This window comes from Chlamydomonas reinhardtii, chromosome 14 (assembly GCF_000002595.2).
Source record: "Chlamydomonas reinhardtii strain CC-503 cw92 mt+ chromosome 14, whole genome shotgun sequence".
Lineage (NCBI taxonomy): Eukaryota > Viridiplantae > Chlorophyta > Chlorophyceae > Chlamydomonadales > Chlamydomonadaceae > Chlamydomonas > Chlamydomonas reinhardtii.
In genome coordinates this window covers 2964945-2983413 of record NC_057017.1, presented here as the reverse complement: position 1 = coordinate 2983413, position 18469 = coordinate 2964945, and the positions used below count along the sequence as shown (strand labels likewise).

General features: G+C 64.2%; 5 protein-coding genes across 6 annotated transcripts in view; 4 read left to right on the top strand and 1 right to left on the bottom strand.

Annotated features, from left to right (window-relative positions):
* CHLRE_14g627917v5 (uncharacterized protein) overlaps positions 1-3673 on the top strand; it is a 4546-nt gene extending 873 nt beyond the window's left edge. Inside the window, exons 3-7 of one of the 2 annotated variants that reach the window (XM_043070323.1) lie at positions 531-1165; positions 1408-1528; positions 1819-1890; positions 2455-2538; positions 2976-3673. In XM_043070323.1, the coding sequence (XP_042916997.1) occupies positions 531-1165; positions 1408-1528; positions 1819-1890; positions 2455-2538; positions 2976-3293 (1230 nt within the window). In that variant the 3' untranslated portion in view covers positions 3294-3673. Of the gene's footprint in view, positions 1-530; positions 1166-1407; positions 1529-1757; positions 1891-2454; positions 2539-2975 lie in introns of those variants that run through there. The other variant, XM_043070324.1, reaches the window with a different exon arrangement.
* Positions 3674-4064: 391 nt separating this feature from the next.
* CHLRE_14g627900v5 (uncharacterized protein) lies at positions 4065-4977 on the bottom strand. The gene has a single exon (XM_001692747.2). It carries the CDS (start codon positions 4761-4763, stop codon positions 4476-4478), a length of 288 nt encoding a protein of 95 aa, XP_001692799.1. The 5' UTR covers positions 4764-4977; the 3' UTR covers positions 4065-4475.
* Positions 4978-5077: 100 nt separating this feature from the next.
* Positions 5078-9673, top strand: CHLRE_14g627850v5 (uncharacterized protein). Its single transcript, XM_043070322.1, has 7 exons — positions 5078-5332; positions 6252-6570; positions 6837-6902; positions 7389-7466; positions 7703-7816; positions 8384-8446; positions 8702-9673. Exons 1-7 carry the CDS (start codon positions 5217-5219, stop codon positions 8873-8875), a joined length of 930 nt encoding a protein of 309 aa, XP_042916995.1. The 5' UTR covers positions 5078-5216; the 3' UTR covers positions 8876-9673.
* A 64-nt stretch (positions 9674-9737) lies between these two features.
* On the top strand, positions 9738-12413 carry CHLRE_14g627800v5 (uncharacterized protein). The gene is made up of 5 exons (XM_043070321.1): positions 9738-9985; positions 10043-10253; positions 10551-10650; positions 11018-11160; positions 11561-12413. The coding sequence occupies exons 1-5, from the start codon at positions 9768-9770 to the stop codon at positions 11663-11665; spliced, it is 777 nt and encodes a 258-aa protein (XP_042916994.1). The 5' UTR covers positions 9738-9767; the 3' UTR covers positions 11666-12413.
* A 64-nt stretch (positions 12414-12477) lies between these two features.
* On the top strand, positions 12478-17953 carry CHLRE_14g627788v5 (uncharacterized protein). The gene has a single exon (XM_043070320.1). The coding sequence runs from the start codon at positions 12744-12746 to the stop codon at positions 16653-16655; it is 3912 nt and encodes a 1303-aa protein (XP_042916993.1). The 5' UTR covers positions 12478-12743; the 3' UTR covers positions 16656-17953.
* Positions 17954-18469: the final 516 nt, after the last annotated feature.

Sequence of the window (18469 nt, the reverse complement as noted above, 5' to 3'; positions counted from 1 at the left end):
GAGGGGGAGGGGGAGGGGGAGGGGGAGGGCGGGATGGATATTAATAATAATGGGCAGGAGATGCAATGGAGAAGTGTGCACGACGTCGTTGAGGCTATGTACCCATCATGTACCGAAAAGGCGGAAAAGGCGAAAAAGTGCAGGTCTAGGTGCATGCGTGCAGGTCTAGGTAAGTCTGCTGGCCGAAACATTAAATGCCGACTACGCACGCTAGGGTCGCCCTTACTTCCACCGAGCGTGGATAAGGAACGCGCAAAAGTCAGTGAAAAATGCACGCACCGCCACTGCCGTACGTGTCAGGCACGCACTTCTCCACCTTCACCTCCAACTGTGTGTGTGTGGCGGGGTAGGGGTAAAGGCAGGTTCGCCTCAACGCGTGAGCCAACAGGTGTCATTGCTTGTCTGCTAGGGGTTATTAGTTGGCACCGTTTGGCACTACAGCTGCTGTGGAGTGGGCCGGTGGGAGGCACTTCATTATTCCCATCCCTTTTTGATGCACATGTCGTTGTGTGCCACACCCTGCCGTACAGCTGGCGGAGGAGATTGCCGACGTCGTGGCGGCCCACGTGGCTGCCGTACAAGAGGAGCAAAGTACGGCGGCGGCGACAGCAGCAACAGCAGCAGCAGCAGCAGCAGCAGCAGCAGCGGTGGCGGCGGCGGCGGAAGAGGAAATGATGCGCACTAACGAGGCGGCCGAATCGGCGGCGGCGGCGAGCGCCGCCGCCGCTGCTGCGGCAACAGGCCCAGGTCCATCAGGCGCAGCTGCTGTGGCCGATGGCAGTAGCAGTAGTAGCGCCAGTAGCACCGGCGGCAGTAGCACCACCGGCAGCAGTAGCACCACCACCAGCAGTAGGATTACTGGCGGCAGTAGCTGCAGACGCCGACAGGTGCCGTACGCGTTGTTCGGGCACAGCCTGGGCGGCTGGGTGGTGTACGAAGTGGCGCAGTGCCTCATGGGCAGGGCGCTGGCGGGGGCGGGGTCGGAGAAGGCAGCGAGGGAGAAGGCAGCGGGGGCGGGGGAGAAGACAGCGGGGGCGGAGGTGGCGAAGGAGACAATGGCTCGTGAAGCGCCAAGGGCAGGTACGGCTGCGGCTGCGGGTGCGGCTACTGCTGTCGGGCCGCCAATCTGTCAGCTGCCAGCACACGTGTTTGTGTCCGGCATCAGGTGAGGTCACGGGACAGGCTGGCAGCAGCACGTGGGGCAGGCACACGGAGCACCCCACGGAAGCACCCCCAGTCCCCACACTTATATTGCAGGGGCGGCCTGAACTGTCGTGCCTGCGTGCCTTGCTGCTACTCTTCATACTTTCCCCACCCCGCCGTCCCTGCTGCTCTCTCTACCTCGCTTGCTTTGCCCACTGCACTACTGCACTGCCGATGCCGCACCGGCCCACCACTCTGCCGCAGGGCGCCGCACCTGTCCGCCGCCGCACACGACCTGGACCCCACCCGCCTGCACGCCCTGGACGAGCCGGAGGCCTTCTGGGCGGCCTTCAGGCGGCGCTACGGAGACACCAATCCGCACCTGGTGGGGCTGATGAGGGGCCGGGAGGGGCCGGGAGGGGCCGGGAGGGGCCGGGAGGGGCCGGGAGGGGCCGGGAGGGGCTGGAAGGGGCCGGGAGGGGCCGGAGGGGCCGGGCGAGAGGAGGAACGGGATCAAGAGCAACAGCAGCAGCGCCAGAATGAGCGAGTGGCGATGACCGTGTGTCTTGCTCCTGCTACCTCCGTAAGTCCCTAGCGACATTCGCATGCCCGCAATCCCTCGCTTCACATAACGGCTCAATAATGCAACCCACGCCGTCGTCGTCACTGCCGCAGTCCGACCCACGCGTGCGGCAGCTGGTGTGGCCAACGCTGCGCGCCGACTTCAAACTGGCGGAGACCTACACGGTGTGTGTGTGTGGCTGTGTGTGGCTGTGGCTGTGGCTGTGGCTGTGGCTGTGGCTGTGGCTGTGGCTGTGGCTGTGGCTGTGGCTGTGGCTGTGGCTGTGGCTGTGGCTGTGGCTGTGGCTGTGGCTGTGGCTGTGGCTGTGGCTGTGGCTGTGGCTGTGGCTGTGGCTGTGGCTGTGGCTGTGGCTGTGGCTGTGGCTGTGGCTGTGGAATTGGGCTGGGGTTGCAGGGCGGGGTTACAGCGGCGGGGGTGCGTGGCGTATCCGCGGACCCGGACAGTGACAGTGAACCAATGTGGGGGTCTGGTGCTGGGGTGGGGGCTGGTGCCGGGGTGGGGGCTGGTGCCGGGGAGGGGGCTGGTGCCGGGGTGGGGGCCTGGTACCGGGGGGGGGGGCTGGGGATGCAGCTCCACAGCTTGGCTATGGTATTGGTTGAGCAGCTGCGGAGGCAGTACGAAAGCGGCGAAAATGTACCGAACACGGTACTGTACTGACCGTACCCGCCGTACATGTGAGGCGGATTGAACTTGTCCGTTGCCTACCGTACTCCTGCCGTACACTGCAGACGCCGCCAGGCCGCCGCGCCCCGCTGCCCGTGCCGCTCACGGTGTTTGGCGGCGCGGTGGACGGGCGATACACACGGGAACAGGTGCGTGCAGGGGTGCTTGGGTGCGTGCGTGAGCGGCTGCAGGCTGTTTGGTAGAGAACTGAACGCTTGACAACACGCATGCAAGCAACGTAACCCCTCGCACGCCCCCAAGCAACTGGTTTCACTTGTGTCCTTCAGCGTACCATACAGAGTGTGACACCCTTTCCCCTTCATGCGTGCGGTGTCAGCGCCGTAGTCGTCCGCCAGCCGCTTTTGCATACTGTGCAGGGCTAGGCGGAGGGCTAGGCCGAGGGCCAGGCTGTAGGCTGGGCCGAGTGCTAGGCCGAGTGCCAGGCTGTGGGCTGGGCCGAGGGCTAGGCTGAGGGCTAGGCCGAGGGCTATGCCGAGCCCCACGACCCCACGCGGGGGCCCTGTGCGGCTGCGCCACCCCATTTACTGACTCGCGCCTGCGGTACTCTCCACATGCTCTCCCACAGCTCGAGGCGTGGCGCCAGCACGTTGCACCTGCCGCCACTTCGCCGGCCTCCCCCCCATGCCCTTCTTCGACGCCTGCCCCCTGCTCCTCCCCCGGCCCCCCGCTCGCGCCCACTGCCGCCGCCGCCGCCTCCTGCTGCTGGCGGCTGGTGGTGCTGCCTGGCGCGGGACACGATTATGTCGAGAAGTGGCAGCAGCAGGGTGGCGGCAGTGGCGACAGCGGCAATGGCGGCAATGGCAGCAATGGCGGTTCACTGCTGATGTTGGAACTGGAGGCGGCGCTGCTGACAGCAATGGAGCAAAGCAGGCAAAGCGGCTGATAAGCCGGAGGGCCCAGCAGCGGCGCTTCAGGCGCATGTTGTGCACATGTGGGATTTTGAAGATCGTTTTCCTCTGTGGGGTGGCAGGGTGGCGGCAGGGTGGCGGCGGCAGGCAAGGGGCCAAGGGCGCTGCAGCCTGCAGGGCGCTCAAAGGGGAAGGTTCGAATGGCCGGGATGCACTGAGTCGCACTTGTCACTGGGTAACTGGGTAGGGCGCATTGCTTCGTGACGCTGCGTGGCGCAATCGCCCGTGTCATTGGATAGAGTGCGCTGAGACGCACTGAAGCACTCCTGTCACCGGGCATGGCGCACTGTATGTTTCGTGAGCACCGGTGGGTGTTTTCTCGCTTGACCCTGCTGGACGTGCTCATCCTCCCCTGTCCTCCCCTTAGCTGGCTGCGCAACCGGTGCCATTCTAATGAGCCGGGGGCAGGGGTGACCCCAATGTTCCTTCAGGTGCTGTGTCATTGTATACACCAATGGCTGCCTCCGCTGCTCGCCATGACCCCGGCAGCCATCTGCACCCCTGGCGTGCCAGGCCGTGCCAGCCCATACCAGCGAGGAGCATGGAGCTCTTGCGCCCTCCTAATCCCTGACTCCGTTCCCCTCATCACGGGTGGTACTTATTGCGCATTACGGCACCGCCAGTGTCCCATGCACTGCCTGCGCGTGCCAGTGAAGTTGGTGCTCCGCGCAGCCCACCAGATGCCCCTGACACGATGCCACGCAACCCGAGCTACCGCATAGGGGTACAAGATATGGTCACAAGAACCACCAGTTCGCTTACAACTTCGCATAAGGTTTGGCAGTCCGTGCAAAGAGCGCCTTGCTTCAACAGCTGCTCCGTTCAGTGCTACGACACCTCCGCGCCTCCGCTTGTCATGCCGCTAGCTAGCGTGCGCTGCCTGCACGCTGCCGGCACGCCCATGATCCATGCCTGCCACTGCAACACCATTAACTACATTACAGCCGGCGGACTATATTACAGCCGGTGGGGGCACGCCTGCCCCCTCTCTCGGCACAAGCGGCATGTGCTAGACCGCCCGCATTCAGCCCTAACCGTGTGCCTCGGATGCAGAAACCCCAGCCTTCCCCGCAGGCCCCTGCGACCCGGGCAGACTCTGCAGCCTGCCACACCTCCTTCCGCTGACCCCACGCCAGCTGCGCATGCTCCAGCTCCGCTCACTTCTCCTCCTCGTCCTCGCTCTGGTCCTGAGCCTTAGGGGGCAGGCCGCAGGGCAGCAGCATGCGCTGCAGAAACTCATACTTCACGCGCCCGATTGACTCATTCTCCACAGCGCCGAAGTACGACACCATGTTGTGGTGGCCAACGTAGGAAGCGTAGCTATCGCGGTGGATGTTGAGGGCCCACTCGAACTTGGTCAGGTCGGCGTGACCAGTGCCCACGTACTTGGCTTGCAAGTGCTCAATCTGACTGTTAATGTTCAGGCGGTCACTGAGGGTCGCCATGGTGTCCTAGGGGTTCTGCCGCTGAAAATAGCTTGCCCGCAGGCCCTGGCCCCTGACTATCGATTCAGAAGAAGCAGATTGAAGTGAGATATGAAGAAACCAGAAGATAGGAAGAAAGACTAGAGACAGAGGCCAAGATTCGTTGCACCTTGTCGCGCAGACTTGAACTAGCTGTTCTGATGATAATGCCAAGGGAATACTATAATAGAAAAAGGTGTAGGTATGAGTAACAGGCTTTGATCGGCTTCTTTGCAAAACTTGCCCATGCAACTTTTGCGTGCAGCTCACAGATCAAGCCCTGAGTTACCCCAATTGTGAACTGTGGCACGCATATTACAATTCATACACACTGACTGGGCACTCGTGCTTCGCTTGCAACAATCGCGGCAGCAGCTCACGCCGCCGACCCCTCGAGTACTCGTAGCGCGCTCCACACCTTACAAACGCTTTAAAATGCAGCAACAGCTGCGCTGCTCGCGCGTGGCCAGCTCGCGCATCACTCCGCGCACGCGAACGTCGATGGTGGTGATGGCCAGTGCCAAGCCCAAGCTGCAGCTCATGGTCAACAGGTTGGTGCAACTGTGCTGTCTTGAGTATCGTAAAGGGTTTGGGCACCGGGAAGGGCTCGGGGGTATGCTCCGGCGTCCGGGGTGTGGTGGGGGCCGGGGGGACGGTGGCACGGGCCTGCGCAGGAACGTGCCAGTGTACAGTGCGCATGTAAACGCTGGCACACCTCGCTGAACGGCTTACCCAACCAGCATGCATCACCGCTAGTCACGTAGAAAGCAAGGCAAGCGGGACAGCCTGCCATCAAGGGGACCGCAATGTGGGTTCAAGGGATTCAAGGGAGAGCTCACCCGCATGCAGCTGTGAGAGGCTCAAGCCGCTCAGGCCGGCGCTTGTACGCGCCGCAGCTCGGGACCGGTACATCGGCAAGCAGCGAGCTTCGACAGCAACAGCAGGAGGAGCCGAAATGGAGGGGAGCACTTGGGCAGGAGTCGTCGAAGGGGAGGGAGAAGCTTCTCGCAGGGGCAGGACAGGCGCGGAGCCACGCGCAGGACGCGCACACCGCCGGAGTCAAGTCAGCGCGGCCCCACGCTTGCCGCATCCGTCATAGCCGTTTCGCGTGGCAGGACCAATTGAGCAAGCAAGCCCGGCTGCAACTGTTCCTCTCCAGAGCATTAGGTGGTTGCAGCTGCGGTCACTGACCCCCGGGCCGTGCCACTCTGCAGAACGTGCGCCTTCGCCGTTGCGGTTTCCCATCTCCTCAACCCTCACGTTGCACACATCGCCACCGCAGTGCCCCCGGCCCCATGCCCCCTCCTCATTGCCCGGATCCCTAGCCTCCCTCCATTGCTGCGCACCACTCACTGCACCTACCTCAGTTTACTGCATCCTGTACCGCTTTTCCAAACATCCTTGCAACCCCAACCCGCAACCCCACCCCGCAACCCTAACTCCACCACCCCGTCACCCACCACCCAACAGCTGCACTGGCAAGATGGGCCAGGCGGTGGCGGAGGCCGCGCTGCGTGCCGGCGTGGAGCTGGTGCCGTACACCCTGTGCGGCCCCGCTGACGTGGCCACCAACGCCACCGTCAACGTCGCCGGCCACGCGCTGACGCTTGTGCCGCCCTCCACGCGCGACGCCGTTGTGGAGGAGCTGAAGGGCCGCTACCCGCACCTTCTCATGGTGGATTACACGCTGCCGGACGCCATCCACAGCATGGTGGACTTCTACGTGAAGCACCGCACGCCCTTCGTCATGGGGACAACAGGCGGCGACCGAGCCAAGATCGCGGCGCAGGTGCGGCGGCGGCCCGGGGGTGTGCCTGGGGCTCTGCCTGGGGCGCCTGAAGCATGAAGAGGAGGGGAGGCCCCTCCGTGTCACTTGCAAGCCCGGAGGCGACGTGACTTGTTGTATCCCCTTTCTTGTATGCACATGGGGCACATGGGGCACTTGGGGCGCATGGTGCCGGGGCCGGGGCCGGGGGCCGGGGGCGGGAGGAGCACAAGGGCCGTGCGGGCATGCCGCTGTCTCACACACACGCACCAACACACACGCGCGTGCAGGTTGAGGCCTCCAAGGTGTACGCCGTCATCGCGCCCAACATGGGAAAGCAGATCGTGGCGTTCCAGGTGGGCCGGGGGCGGCCTTGGGGGCTCGGAGGGCGCGGCAGGGAGCAGCCTGGACAGGGAGCATCTGGGGACAACGGGCGTTCCAGGGGTGTGTGGGCGGCCGTGTGTGTATTTGTGTGTTTGTGTGTGGGTGTGGGTGTGGGTGTGTGGGTGTGGGCGGGCGGGCGGCTTGGGTGTCTGGTTCGCAGCGTGCACAGCGGGGCGGGGAGCAGCCGGGAGCAGCCAGCAGCACCCGGAAACAACAGAGCCGCGCAATGCAAGGCGCGGTGGCCAGGGCTGGACGCTCAGCCACACTGCCCGCATCTGACACCCTACCTCTCCATCGCTCCATTGTTAGGCATGAACACCTGTGAAGCACGAGCCTGTAAGCCCACCACCTGCAACCAGCACCTCCTTTGAGTGAGATTCCCCCCCCATCGTCTTGACATTGCTGTTGCCTGTCTTCACGACCACCACCACCACCACCCCCGGTGTGGATGTCCCCAGGCCACAATGGACCTCATGGCCAAGTCCTTCCCCGGCGCCTTCTCCGGCTACAAGCTCCGCGTGGTGGAGTCCCACCAGGTGTGTGCGTGTGTGTTTGCGTTGTGTTGTATGTGTGTTTGCGACGTGTGTGTTTGCGCTTGTGTGCACGTGTTGTATGTGTATGTGCGTGTGTGTGTGTGTGTGTTTGCCTCGCTGCCCTCCCTCCCCTCCTTTCTTTCTCTCCAAACCATTTTCCACCCAACCAACCACCCAACCAACCACCCGTCGAACACACCCGTCCCCTCTCTCCCTCTCCCCCCCTGCTCCCCATGCAGTCCACCAAGAAGGACACCAGCGGCACGGCCAAGGCAGTGGTGCAGTCGTTTGTGGAGCTGGGCGTGCCCTTCGATGTCTCCCAGATCGAGCTGGTGCGCGAGCCCAAGGCGCAGGTGAGCAGCAGCAGCGGCAGGGGTAGCAGCGGCAGGGGCAGGGGTAGCAGCGGCAGGGGCAGGGGTAGCAGCGGCAGGGGTAGCAGCGGCAGGGGCAGGGGCAGGGGCAGGGGTAGCAGAAGCAGGCACCAGGGGCAGGGGCAGGGGTAGCAGGAGTAGCTAGGGCAGGGGTAGCAGGGGCAGGGGCAGGGGCAGGGGCAGGGGCAGGGGCAGGGGCAGGGGCAGGGGCAGGGGCAGGGGCAGGGGCAGGGGCAGGGGCAGGGGCAGGGGCAGGGGCAGGCAGCAGAGGCGGGTGCGGATGCGGGTGCAAGTGTGGTGTGGGTGCGGGGGTGGGTGGGGGGGCGGGTGAGGGGCCTGGGCTGGGGCTAAGGCTGGGGCTGGGGCAGGCAGCAGGGGCGGCTGCGGGGGCGGAGGCAGCGGTGGTAGAAGGCAGTACCGTAGTGGCAGTGGCAGCAGGCACACTCGCCAAGCACAAATGCGGCTCCCTTACTGCCTCGCTGTCTTTGTGCCTGTACTCAGTTAGAACATCGTAACCTTGTACGGCGCCTTCGTGATATTTACTCGCAGATGGAGGTGATGAAGGTGCCCGCGGACGCCATCAACGGCCACGCCTACCACACCTACCAGCTGGTGCGTACATGCGTGCGCGTGACAGGGCGATGCATTATGGCCCGACGAGCAGGGGTGCGGGCCGGGGCGCCACGAGGCACGAGCACTGGGCGCTGGGCTCCCAGTCACCCTTCCACGCCCCAAGCCTCTACTCTACTGCTTCCCTGGACCCTCACCAACAAACCCAGTGCTTCTTGCATCGTGTTTGTCCTGGCCACATGTGTGTGTGTCGGGTGTTTATCCACATTGTGTTTGTCCGTTTCCACGCACACGCAGGTGTCGGGCGACGGCACGGTCATGTTCGAGTTCCAGCACAACGTAATCGGCCGCACCACGTACGCCGAGGGCACTGTGGACGCCGCGCTGTTCCTGGCGGGCCGGATAGACGCCAACGACGACAAGACTCTGTACAACATGATTGACGTGTTGCGCGCTGGCGCCATGCGGTAAAGAAGGCGGAAAAAGCCGTAGCGTCATGGGGTGAAGGAAAGGCGGGTGGAATGGAAGGCATGGCGCCGCGGCGCGATGGTTGAGGGTTCTTGAGGGGCGGCGGGCCGCTGCTTCACGAGCGAGTCGGGAGCGGGTCCAGAGCTTCGTGTCTGTGTGGATGCGTGTTGGCGGATTCGGGAGGAAGTAGGAGGCTGGATGAGTTGGGATGAGGAGGCGGTGGGAGGCAGTGCGGTGCAACCTTGCAGTGTGTGTGTGGGCCTGTGGGGCAGTGTGGGGTGAAGGCGCAGAGGTGCGGCTTCTGGAGGGGTGTAGGCTGCGCGTGGAAGTTGTGGCGTAATGCAGGTACGGTAAAGGATGCCAAGGGGCGCAGTGGCGCAGGCGCGGGCGTGCGGTGCTGTGCGGTGCGGTGCCGTTTGGCTGCGTGGCGTTGCTCCTTGGTTGCGCGCGTGGCGAGGCAGGCGGCAAAGGCCTGAAGACGTGGAAAGGCATCGCAAGAAGGCTGCGATGGCCAGTTCGATACGGTAGACGAGGTGTGTTTGCTGCAAGTTCTGTTTTGGGTCTCGCTCGGGTGTGCCGACGAGGCCTGGGCCGCGAGGGCGGACAGCTAAGCGCGCAGCGAATGCTGGGCGTGCGATGCTGCGCGTGTGGATCTAGGACAACTGAGGCCCTAGAATGGACGCGTGGACGTTTCTTTGGAGTGTGCGGTGCCGTGGAAGTGCCGCAGCCCGGGATGGGGCCGGCAGCTGGATCTATCCTGGGGACCTTGATCTATCCGTCCCCTTGGTAATATGGCATTATGGCTGCAGCGACGTCACGCGCCTTACCGCTTCATATAACAAATCAACTTGCATAGCGCAGACCTCCAGTTTATTGTTGCAGTCAAGCGCTGGACATGGATGACAACGACGTGGGACTAGAGGGTGTGTCAACAGACCTGGAGGACGCGTTCGGCGCGGCTGCGAGCTTCCTAGGCGCGGCAGTAATATCAAAGGACGCAAGGTTTGACGACAAGCTCAAACTCCAATTCTACGGGCTGTACAAGCAGGCGACAGCCGGGAAATGCGCATCGGGCAGGCCCGCCTTCTGGGACTTGGCCGGCCGTGCGAAATGGTAAGTAGATTTTCTTTATGCTTCTTGCAAATGCATGAAAGTATGGATCCTTGCCAGGGATGCGTGGGCTGCGCTCGGCGACCTCGGCAAGGACGATGCGATGCAGCGATACGTGGAGCTCTTATGCACCGTGGCGCCGGATTGGGACGCAGCAGCATCTGGTAGCAAGCCTGGAAAGTCGCGGGGCGGGGGCGGAGCCATGGGACCTGTCTTCAGCAGCCTCGCAGCGGGGGAGGAAGCGGAGGCCGGCGGCGAGGGCGACGAGGGGGTGAGTGCTGCCACACGGCCGCGTTGCGCCGGCCTTCCCGTTTCAAGTGGGCCCCTCTGTTGTGAGCTGCATGCATCCTATTTACATGTGATTGGCCACATGCCCACACCTGCGTAGCATGCGCCGTGGCCTGACTCCAGACACAAGGGCCTCAAACCCGGCCGACCGCTCTCACGACCGCCTGTGTGTAACCCCTTTTCACCTCTCGCCGCCATAGACGGCCCCCACAACCATCCTGCTCCCTTCCTCGCTCTTTCTTTCTCTCCTTCTCTTTCTCGCTTCGTTCCTTGCACACAGAGGGTCCGCAGTCTGCATGAGCTGGCGGGGGAAGGTGACTTGGAGGCGGTGACGGCGGCGCTGGAGGCGGGGGCGGACGTGCACGCACGAGACGAGTCGGGTAGGTGTGGCAGTAGGGCGTGGCGTGCCACTTGCCATTCGTCATGCCGTTTACTACCGGGGGTCGCGTGGGTGCATCAAGTGGTGTGTATGAGCTGGAGAGGTTGCAATTGCATGGGTTCGGGTCGGGTGGTGCGGGACGCTGTGAGATCGGGCGTGTGGCTGCCGATCTGCGCGCATCCCACAGAACCACTGTCAAGCCCGGAGTCCCAAGCGTGACCATGACAAGCACGATTGCTGAACGCGATTGAGCAAGCATGGCACGCCCATGGCCGCGCACGCGCACGCCACGCGCCCAGGCATACCGTGCCGTTCCGTGCCTTAGCCCACGCTGCCCAGCCCTCCCCGGCCTCGCCTCCCGCCTCCAGGCTGCACGGCGCTGCACTTTGCCGCGGACCGCGGCGCAGCGGCGGTGGCGGCGGCGCTGCTGGCGGCGGGCGCTGACGTGGACGCAGCTGACGTGGACGGCCAGACGCCGCTGCACTACGCCGCCGTCACGGAACACCGAGAGGTGCGGAACTGGGGACGTATGTGTGTGTACGTGCGAGTGCATACGTGTGAATGCGTGTGTACGTGCGTGCGTGTGCGGGCGGTAAGGGGGTAGGGGAGCAAGCAACGCGTGCGCCAATTACAGTACCGCATGCGGCTCTGTCTGATGGGTGGCGTACTGGCGTGCCTGCAGACCTTGTGCATAATAGCACGCGCGCGTGTCCGTACCCGACCCCACCTGTCGTACGTCTGTGAATGCCCCCTGCCCGCTCCCCCACACCCATCAGTTGGGACTGGGGTTGACCCTGGGCCCTGCCCCATCCCCTCCACCCAACCCGCTTTTGCAGCTGCAGTTCTCCTTGCCGCTCCTTACGGGATTGATTCAACGTTAACCCCGTCCACCCAACCCCCCGCCGCCTCAGCTGTACGAGCTGCTTGTGGGCGCGGGCGCTGACGTCAGCATCCGTGACAGCAGCGGCGCCACGGCGGCGGAGGGCGCGCCGGAGGGCTGGGGGCTGCGGACGTGAGATGCGCGTGGGAGGTCGACAGCTTTTGACGAGACCTGGAGCCGGGAGGCCAGGAGGCGCCCCTGCCAGCTCCATGCGTCCCATGTCTGGACGGATGCTGGGAGCATCTGTCGCCGAGAAGGCGTGGGGCCTGTCTGCGGGTGCAGCTTTGTATGTAAGCCGGGAGTCCTGCACTGGGAGCAGGGGCACAGGGGCGCGGCCACACCCTGTGCTGGGGTGCCCCGCGGGCTGCCGCGGGTCAGGCGTGTTTGAGGGCTGAGGCGTGATGGGCTGTGGTGTAGGCCCGGCATTTTGCTGCTTAAATGGAGCTGCTGCTGCGTGAGGTGCGCGCGGGAGGTCCGAACCCGTGGCTGACAGACATTTGGGGATATGGAGCCAGCTGGCGTTCGGGCGCGGGGTGTTCGGGCGCGGGGCCTGCAAGCGCGGTTACGGGTGGTACGGCGGTAGCTAGAAGCAGAGAGACGTGCCCGGTCTGTGCGCTATGTCTGGGGTGGTCAGTGGCCGGGCGTGTCCGAGGGCGCGTTTGGCTGTTCATGCGTGCTGGGCAGGGGTTGGGGCTTGGCCGCTTGGGACTGGGCTTTGTGCGGGTGGCTATGTTTGACGAGCTGGGAATCATCTGGTTGCGTGGCGAGGCTTTGCGGTACAAGCGTGTGGGAAAAGCGAGAAGGGATTGGGACGAAGGAAGGTGGCGAATTGGGGTGTCGAAGGCGGGGATGGGGCATGCTGCCGATGGGCGGAAAACAGCAGAGCAATCACCGCCGGTCATCCTCCTTGTCCCTTCTTGCTACGCATTTATGTGGGCACGGGTGGGAGCCACACACATCGGGACTACGCTTTCCTGCCCCTTGCCATGTTCCATCACGCCGGTCATCCTCCATGCTGCTGCCTTCGTCAAAGAGGTGTTACAAACACCCTGGATTTTGGGACAGCGCAGCAAGGCACAGCGCTACTGGAACATATTGACTGAAGAGTGGAGCGGGACCCTTACCAGTTACCGCTGCCGTGTCTTGCCGCGCAGTACATAATCGCTTACCTTACTTTAGATGTGGTATCCCCATTCCTGAAAACTTCCTCACAAATGCGTCGCGGTCGCAACCCTGGAGATGGGCAAGGCAGCTCGGCACACAGCAGCCGTATCAATAGAATTATTGAGAACCTAGAATACTTTGCGAGTCTGCGTGAGAGCAGTCAAGCCGTCGGCGCCCAGGTGACGGCTTTCTCGCAAGCGCGAGCTGGCGCCTTGACGCCAGCCGACTGGAAAGCCGCGGACGGCTCGCATGGCCGCCTGATTGTGTCTCTAGTCGGCGCGCACGGCTGGGCTGCTCGGGTGCTGGCTGCTTGGGCGCTGGAGCTGGACATCGAGCACATGGACGCCCTGGATGTGTTCGTTGGCACGCAGAACTTGGCAGACACCCTCGTCAACCTGATGCCGGCTGAGGAGCGCAAGCTGCTGGCGCTAGCTTTCATTAGGGCAGACACTCTCAGCCTACATGCACGGCTGCTGGCGCGTGTGGCTCGCGGGAGCGCAGATGGTGACGGCAGCAACGGCAGCGGCGGCAGCGGCGGCGGCAGCAGCGGCAGCGGCGACAGCGGCGGCTCAGGCACAGGCCGCGGCGCCACAAGCGCAGCTATGACCGCGGCGCAGCGAGCCGCTGCGATGATACGTGTCCAGCTTTTGGTTTTGAATGCCGCGTCGTCTGTGCTGCGTATGCTGCTATCGTGCCACGACGCCGTCATCGAGCTGCGCGCTGCCCTTCTCCGCACCCAGCTCTTCGAGCACATATCGGCAGCGCTGCTGAGTGCCGCAGCTGCGATCGCGACGGGGGCATTGACCAACATGGACGCCAACTGGGGATCGCTGCTCACGTGCGCTTCCATCGTGGGGTCGTGCATTAACTTGCTGATTCAGGGGATGGCAGAAGAGGAGGATTACAAGAAGCAGGAGACTCCGCAGTGGCAGCCGGAGACCGTGGGCGGCGGGGCGCCTGCCCCGCGACAGTTCCTTATACAGGTCATCGAGCTTGAGATGGTGCGGCAGCTGTTGGGCGGCCGCTGCCTGCAGGCGTGTGCGGTCTGGATGACGCGGGTGGCGGAGGCGACCTTGCGGGAGGGAAGCGCCGCAGGCAGCGCAGCAGCACCCGGACAAGCCGGCGTGCAGGATCCGGCAGCGCAGGCTTTGGGCTCGGGGCACGGCGCGGCGGGGTCAGGTGCTGCGGCGGCGGCGGCGGCGGCGACGACGGCTGCGCCTGATGCTGGCGGCAGCCGGGCGCCGCAGCGGTTGCGGCCAGAGGCAGCGGGGGATGCCGTCGCGGTCTGTCGGGCGCTGGTCAGGCCGGCTGTGCCGCTCACTCTCGTCACGCAGAACACACACACATACATCACTCCCGCTGCCGTAGCTCTGGCGATCAGCGCGCGGGACTGCCCCTTACTTCTCGCGCTCACACCTCCACTACGGTGGGGTGCCAAGATGGATGGCGCCAACACGGGTGCAGTTTTAGGCGCAGGCGGTGTATGTGCTCAGCAGCAGCAGCAGCAAGGGCCCTGCACACCTGACGCAATAGCAGGAGCGGCTGCAGCATCCCCCGCAGGAGCAGGAGCGGCGGCCGTCGCAGCTTCCGCACAGTTGCCGGCACCATCGGGGCCAAAGGCTGCAGCGGTGGAACGCACACGTGCCGTGAACACGTATGACGTGTTGTATGGCGCTGTGGACGCCATGTGCGCTGGTAGGAACACAAACATGGACCTGCAGGACGAAAAGGCAACTACCAGCATGCGACAGCCGGTCACGTTGCTGGTGCGGCTGCTGTGCAAGCTGCGGCCGCGGCAGGCGGCGGCGCGTCTGGCGGGCCTGTGGCGGGTGCTGCTTTGCGAGCTGGAGGTTGCAAGGTTCATGTACGTGGTGGCTGCAGAAGTGGGGCTGCTACTGCGGCTGCAGCTGGAGGAGGATCCGCGCGGGAGCACCACGGCTGTAGCATTGGTATCAGTGTCCTCAGCAGCATACGCAGCGCCGGCTGCCGTGGCGGTAGCGCCACATTCGGCGGAGCACGCGTTCACTCCCAGCTTCAGCCTGCGGTGCGCGCTGGCGGCAGGGCTGCTGCCGCGCCTAGAGGCGCTTCTACGGAATCCGCAGGCGTGGCCGGAGGCTTACGCAACGGGCGGCAGCTCTGACCGGGTGCTGTGGCCCTTGCTTGTGGACTCTGGCGTGTGGCCGCTGGTGCTTGCACATGCTCCGGCGGCGCAGGTGGCATCGCTGGTCGCCACCCTGACAGCGGCGGTGCGGCGGCTGCGCCACGGCCACCGCTCACAGGCGGCCGCGGCCGAGGGCCGCAGTGGCGGCCGCACCATTGGCGGCAGTAGCAGCCGCGGCGGTGACACAACCGGCAGTAGCACCAGTGGGGATGGCGGGGCCAGCAGCTCAGCTGCACCGGCGCCGGGCACACATGCCGCCGGCGCAGATATTAATGGGCCCGACATGGAGGCTTGGCGGCTGGGCTTTGGATGTTTGGCCGGGCGCCTTACTACCTTGCTGAGGCAGTCCGTGCACGCGCGGATGCAAGTCTTCAAGGTAGATGGAGGGGCGCTGGAGACACCAGGATCGCAGGCGCAGGCGCTGGCGCAGGGGCAGCTGGAGCAAGCGCAGGAAGCGAAGACAGCTGCCGTGGGGGCTGCGGGCGGCCCATGCCTGCGGCCCAGTGCCTACGCGCCGGCTGCGGAGCAGCAGCGGCTGCTGATGAGCCTGTGCTTGTGGCAGTGGCTGCCGCAGTTCCTGTTCCTGGCGGGGAGCTATCCGCTAGACAGGGAGGATGTGTGGCAGAGCATGCAAGCTGTGACGGCGCACCAGCTCACGGTTGCCGTCCTACACGCACTGCGGGCGGAGCAGCATGCAGCTGGTGCTGCCGGCGGTGCGGACGGCGCAGACAGCAGCAGCAGCAGCAGCAGCCTCGGCGGCAATAGCGGCACCTTGAACAGCACCAGCGGCAGCACCGGCTGTTGCGTCATTCCAGCTGCCCAGGCGGCAGAGTCGTGGCGGGCCTTCCTTCACAGCCAGGAGCTTGACGCTGAGGGCTTCCTTGCGGCGCTGCTGCGACATATTGGCAACCCAAATCGCTGCATTGACAAATACTGGGTGGCATTTTTGTTGATTGCCATCGGGGCCTGGGACCCAGAAATGCTTGTCCGTGCGGCTACAGCGGCTGCAGCAGTAGATGGAGGCAGTAGCAGCAGCGGCAGTAGCAGCATCAGTGCCGCAGCTGTGGTGTCGGGTGCCCGCACGTTGGTGGAGCATGTCCAGCAGAAGGAGGACAAGTTGTCTGGATGGCCACTGCCGGAGCTCTTCGACTTCGTGGCCGCGGCCGTTGAGCAGCCGTCGCCTGCGCCGGGTGCCGGCGGAGTGGGAACCGAAAGGCGTGCAGCCGAAAGGCTGCAGTTGAACCGCTGGAGGGAGCTGCAGGCGGCAGCTCTTGCGGCCGGCGCGGAGTACACCACGGTGGTGAACCTGATGTCCCCAGCTGAGGTGCAGGCACGCCTGCGCCGCCTGCCGGTCCCGGTCGCGACGGCAGCAGCAAGCGACGCCACGGCTGGCAGTAGCACCACTGGAGCTGCAGCTACAGCGGCGGGTACAGCTGAGGCGGGCAGCGAGCGGGGCGTGGTCCTGTGCGGCAATCCTGCCTGCGCCAACACGGATGGGCCCAGCGCGCTCTTCCCAGCCAGCGGCGGCAAGACGTGCGCTCGGTGCAAGGCGGTGTGGTACTGCTGCGGCGCGTGCCAGCTGGCGCACTGGCAGCAGCAGGGCGGGCACCGGGAGGCATGCAGCAAGGCGCAGGCGCAGGCGCAGGGGCAGGGGCGGGCGCAGGCGCAGGGGCAGGGGCAGGCGCAGGCGCAGGGGCAGGGGCATGCAGCAAGGCGCAGGGGCAGGCGCAGGCGCAGGGGCAGGGGCAGGGGCGGGCGCAGGCGCAAGGGCACGCGCAGGGGCGGTAGACCCCAGTTGTAGGAAGGTGAGGTGTGCAAGGGCTCAGCGCGCATGCGTAGATGTGGGTGGCGGCCAAGCGGGTGGGCTGCGGTCAAGCGGTTAGATGTGGGGAGCGGCCAAGCGGTTAGGCTGCCTACAGGATACGATATTCAGCAGCCTAACTGCCGTTGGCCCATGCTGTGTTGGTGTGGGCGGGTGCACGCGTGTGTACGCTTGGCATGAAGCTGCAAATGATCTCACGGCATATACGGTATGTGTATGTGGGCCGTGTCGGGCTGCTGAGTCGGAGGATGGTACTCTGTGAGTGTGTGGGCATGCATGACTTCGCTTGGTGTGCAGTCGGCCAGGGGAAAGAATCATATGGTGGTGTAGTGGCGTGGCTTGGCCAACGGGTATGTTGGGAATGGATTCAAGGCAACAAGGACCCACAGTATCCCTGGCTGACATGTACCCAGGAGACTTGACAGAAGTCTGGAAGGACAATGCGGGTGTAGACGTGTGCGGTGTAGCGGTGTAGCGGTGTGTGCTCGAGGAAGTGCGAGAGGTTTGGAGACCTCTGGCTGCAGCAAGGGCGGCCGGCGTCTCCATGCCTGGCAGACCCCAAGTTAGACGTGTGTCGCATCCGTGTGTTTCTCGTGGGTACAGTGAAAACTCGGTGTCCTCGTGCGTACTGGCATTGCAAGGGTAAGGTCGGGTTAGGCGTGACGGGCCAAGGGCCCTCGCTCAGGCGTGTGCCACCAAGGATGTCGGGTTGCCATGTAGTGTTCGTGAAGTGCTGCGTGTGGTCTGCGGCTTGCGGCAAGCAGTACTGTATGCTGACATCAAGGAAGTACGCAGCGTGCGTGGGCATGTGGGCTGGCGCCGCCTTGCGCGGTGTGGCTGCACGTACGTGCCATGAGATGATGAAATGGAACTGGTCTGCCAGGGATTGCCGTACATCCGGATTTCAGGTGCGTCAGTCATGCGGCCCCGACAGCAAGCGGGCGGCCGAGGATGCACGGCACTATGTAGCACAGTCCTGGCTACCTTATTTTTCTGAATCCAACAAATCCCATCCGCACTCCGGACTCCGGGGCTTCTTGGGCGCCTGCGCCCATGTTCGCGCGTGGCAGCAGAAATAATTGGGCAAGGCACAGGGCAATGCAATGGCGAGGGCTGGGTCGGGGAACTGGCCTGCATGGTTAACTGCAGTGGGTACAGCAGAGCACGACGACTGGGGTTCACGCCTGCTTTAGACGTAACGGGCTGGCTGGACGCCGTTTGGTATTTAGGCACTTGAGGGCAACGGGAGATTCTGGGCGAAACCCGCCTCAATCCAGGGCAAGAAGTCAGGGGTGCGGGGTGGCCAACTCGGCCCATGTGATCGGCAACGGCCAGCAACCGCCCCCATTTCCCAGTTGCGACCAGGCCCCGGCCCGATTTCTTTGCATAGACCAATAAGCGGCACCTCATAGAAGACCCCTGGCGCGCCGGGCGATTAGATTACTGGCCTTTGACCGACGTTTGAAATTTACCAAGCAATTCTGCAACCTTTCCCTTTTTGGAGCGCCCGGCGCGCCAGGAGCCCTCCATGTAATCATATAGACTAGATGGAGCCATTACCTGGTCGCGGGCGGGGCCTAACACTCTGCTTGGCGCTACTGCTGCCGGTGAGACGCCGGCCTCGTGCTAAGTTGCCGGGATAATGGAAATGTCCTACTGGGGCCTGCATAAGTAGGATGGGCTGCGTCTCATAACAATATGTGGTGTCAACGCGACAAACCAAATGCGCATTCGGGTCAGGACACACACGGAAGCTTGCACAACCCCCGAATAGGCATCTCAGATACATATGG

Bases quoted from the DNA above. Each gene is read 5' to 3' on its own strand.
- CHLRE_14g627900v5 (XM_001692747.2), bottom strand. From the start codon at position 4,763: ATGGCGACCCTCAGTGACCGCCTGAACATTAACAGTCAGATTGAGCAC.
- CHLRE_14g627850v5 (XM_043070322.1), top strand. From the start codon at position 5,217: ATGCAGCAACAGCTGCGCTGCTCGCGCGTGGCCAGCTCGCGCATCACT. The intron at 5,333-6,251 runs GTTGGTGCAACT...ACCACCCAACAG, and splicing joins CTGCAGCTCATGGTCAACAG to CTGCACTGGCAAGATGGGCC. The intron at 6,571-6,836 runs GTGCGGCGGCGG...ACGCGCGTGCAG, and splicing joins GAGCCAAGATCGCGGCGCAG to GTTGAGGCCTCCAAGGTGTA.
- CHLRE_14g627800v5 (XM_043070321.1), top strand. From the start codon at position 9,768: ATGGATGACAACGACGTGGGACTAGAGGGTGTGTCAACAGACCTGGAG. The intron at 10,254-10,550 runs GTGAGTGCTGCC...CCTTGCACACAG, and splicing joins GCGGCGAGGGCGACGAGGGG to AGGGTCCGCAGTCTGCATGA. The intron at 11,161-11,560 runs GTGCGGAACTGG...CCGCCGCCTCAG, and splicing joins CCGTCACGGAACACCGAGAG to CTGTACGAGCTGCTTGTGGG.
- CHLRE_14g627788v5 (XM_043070320.1), top strand. From the start codon at position 12,744: ATGCGTCGCGGTCGCAACCCTGGAGATGGGCAAGGCAGCTCGGCACAC.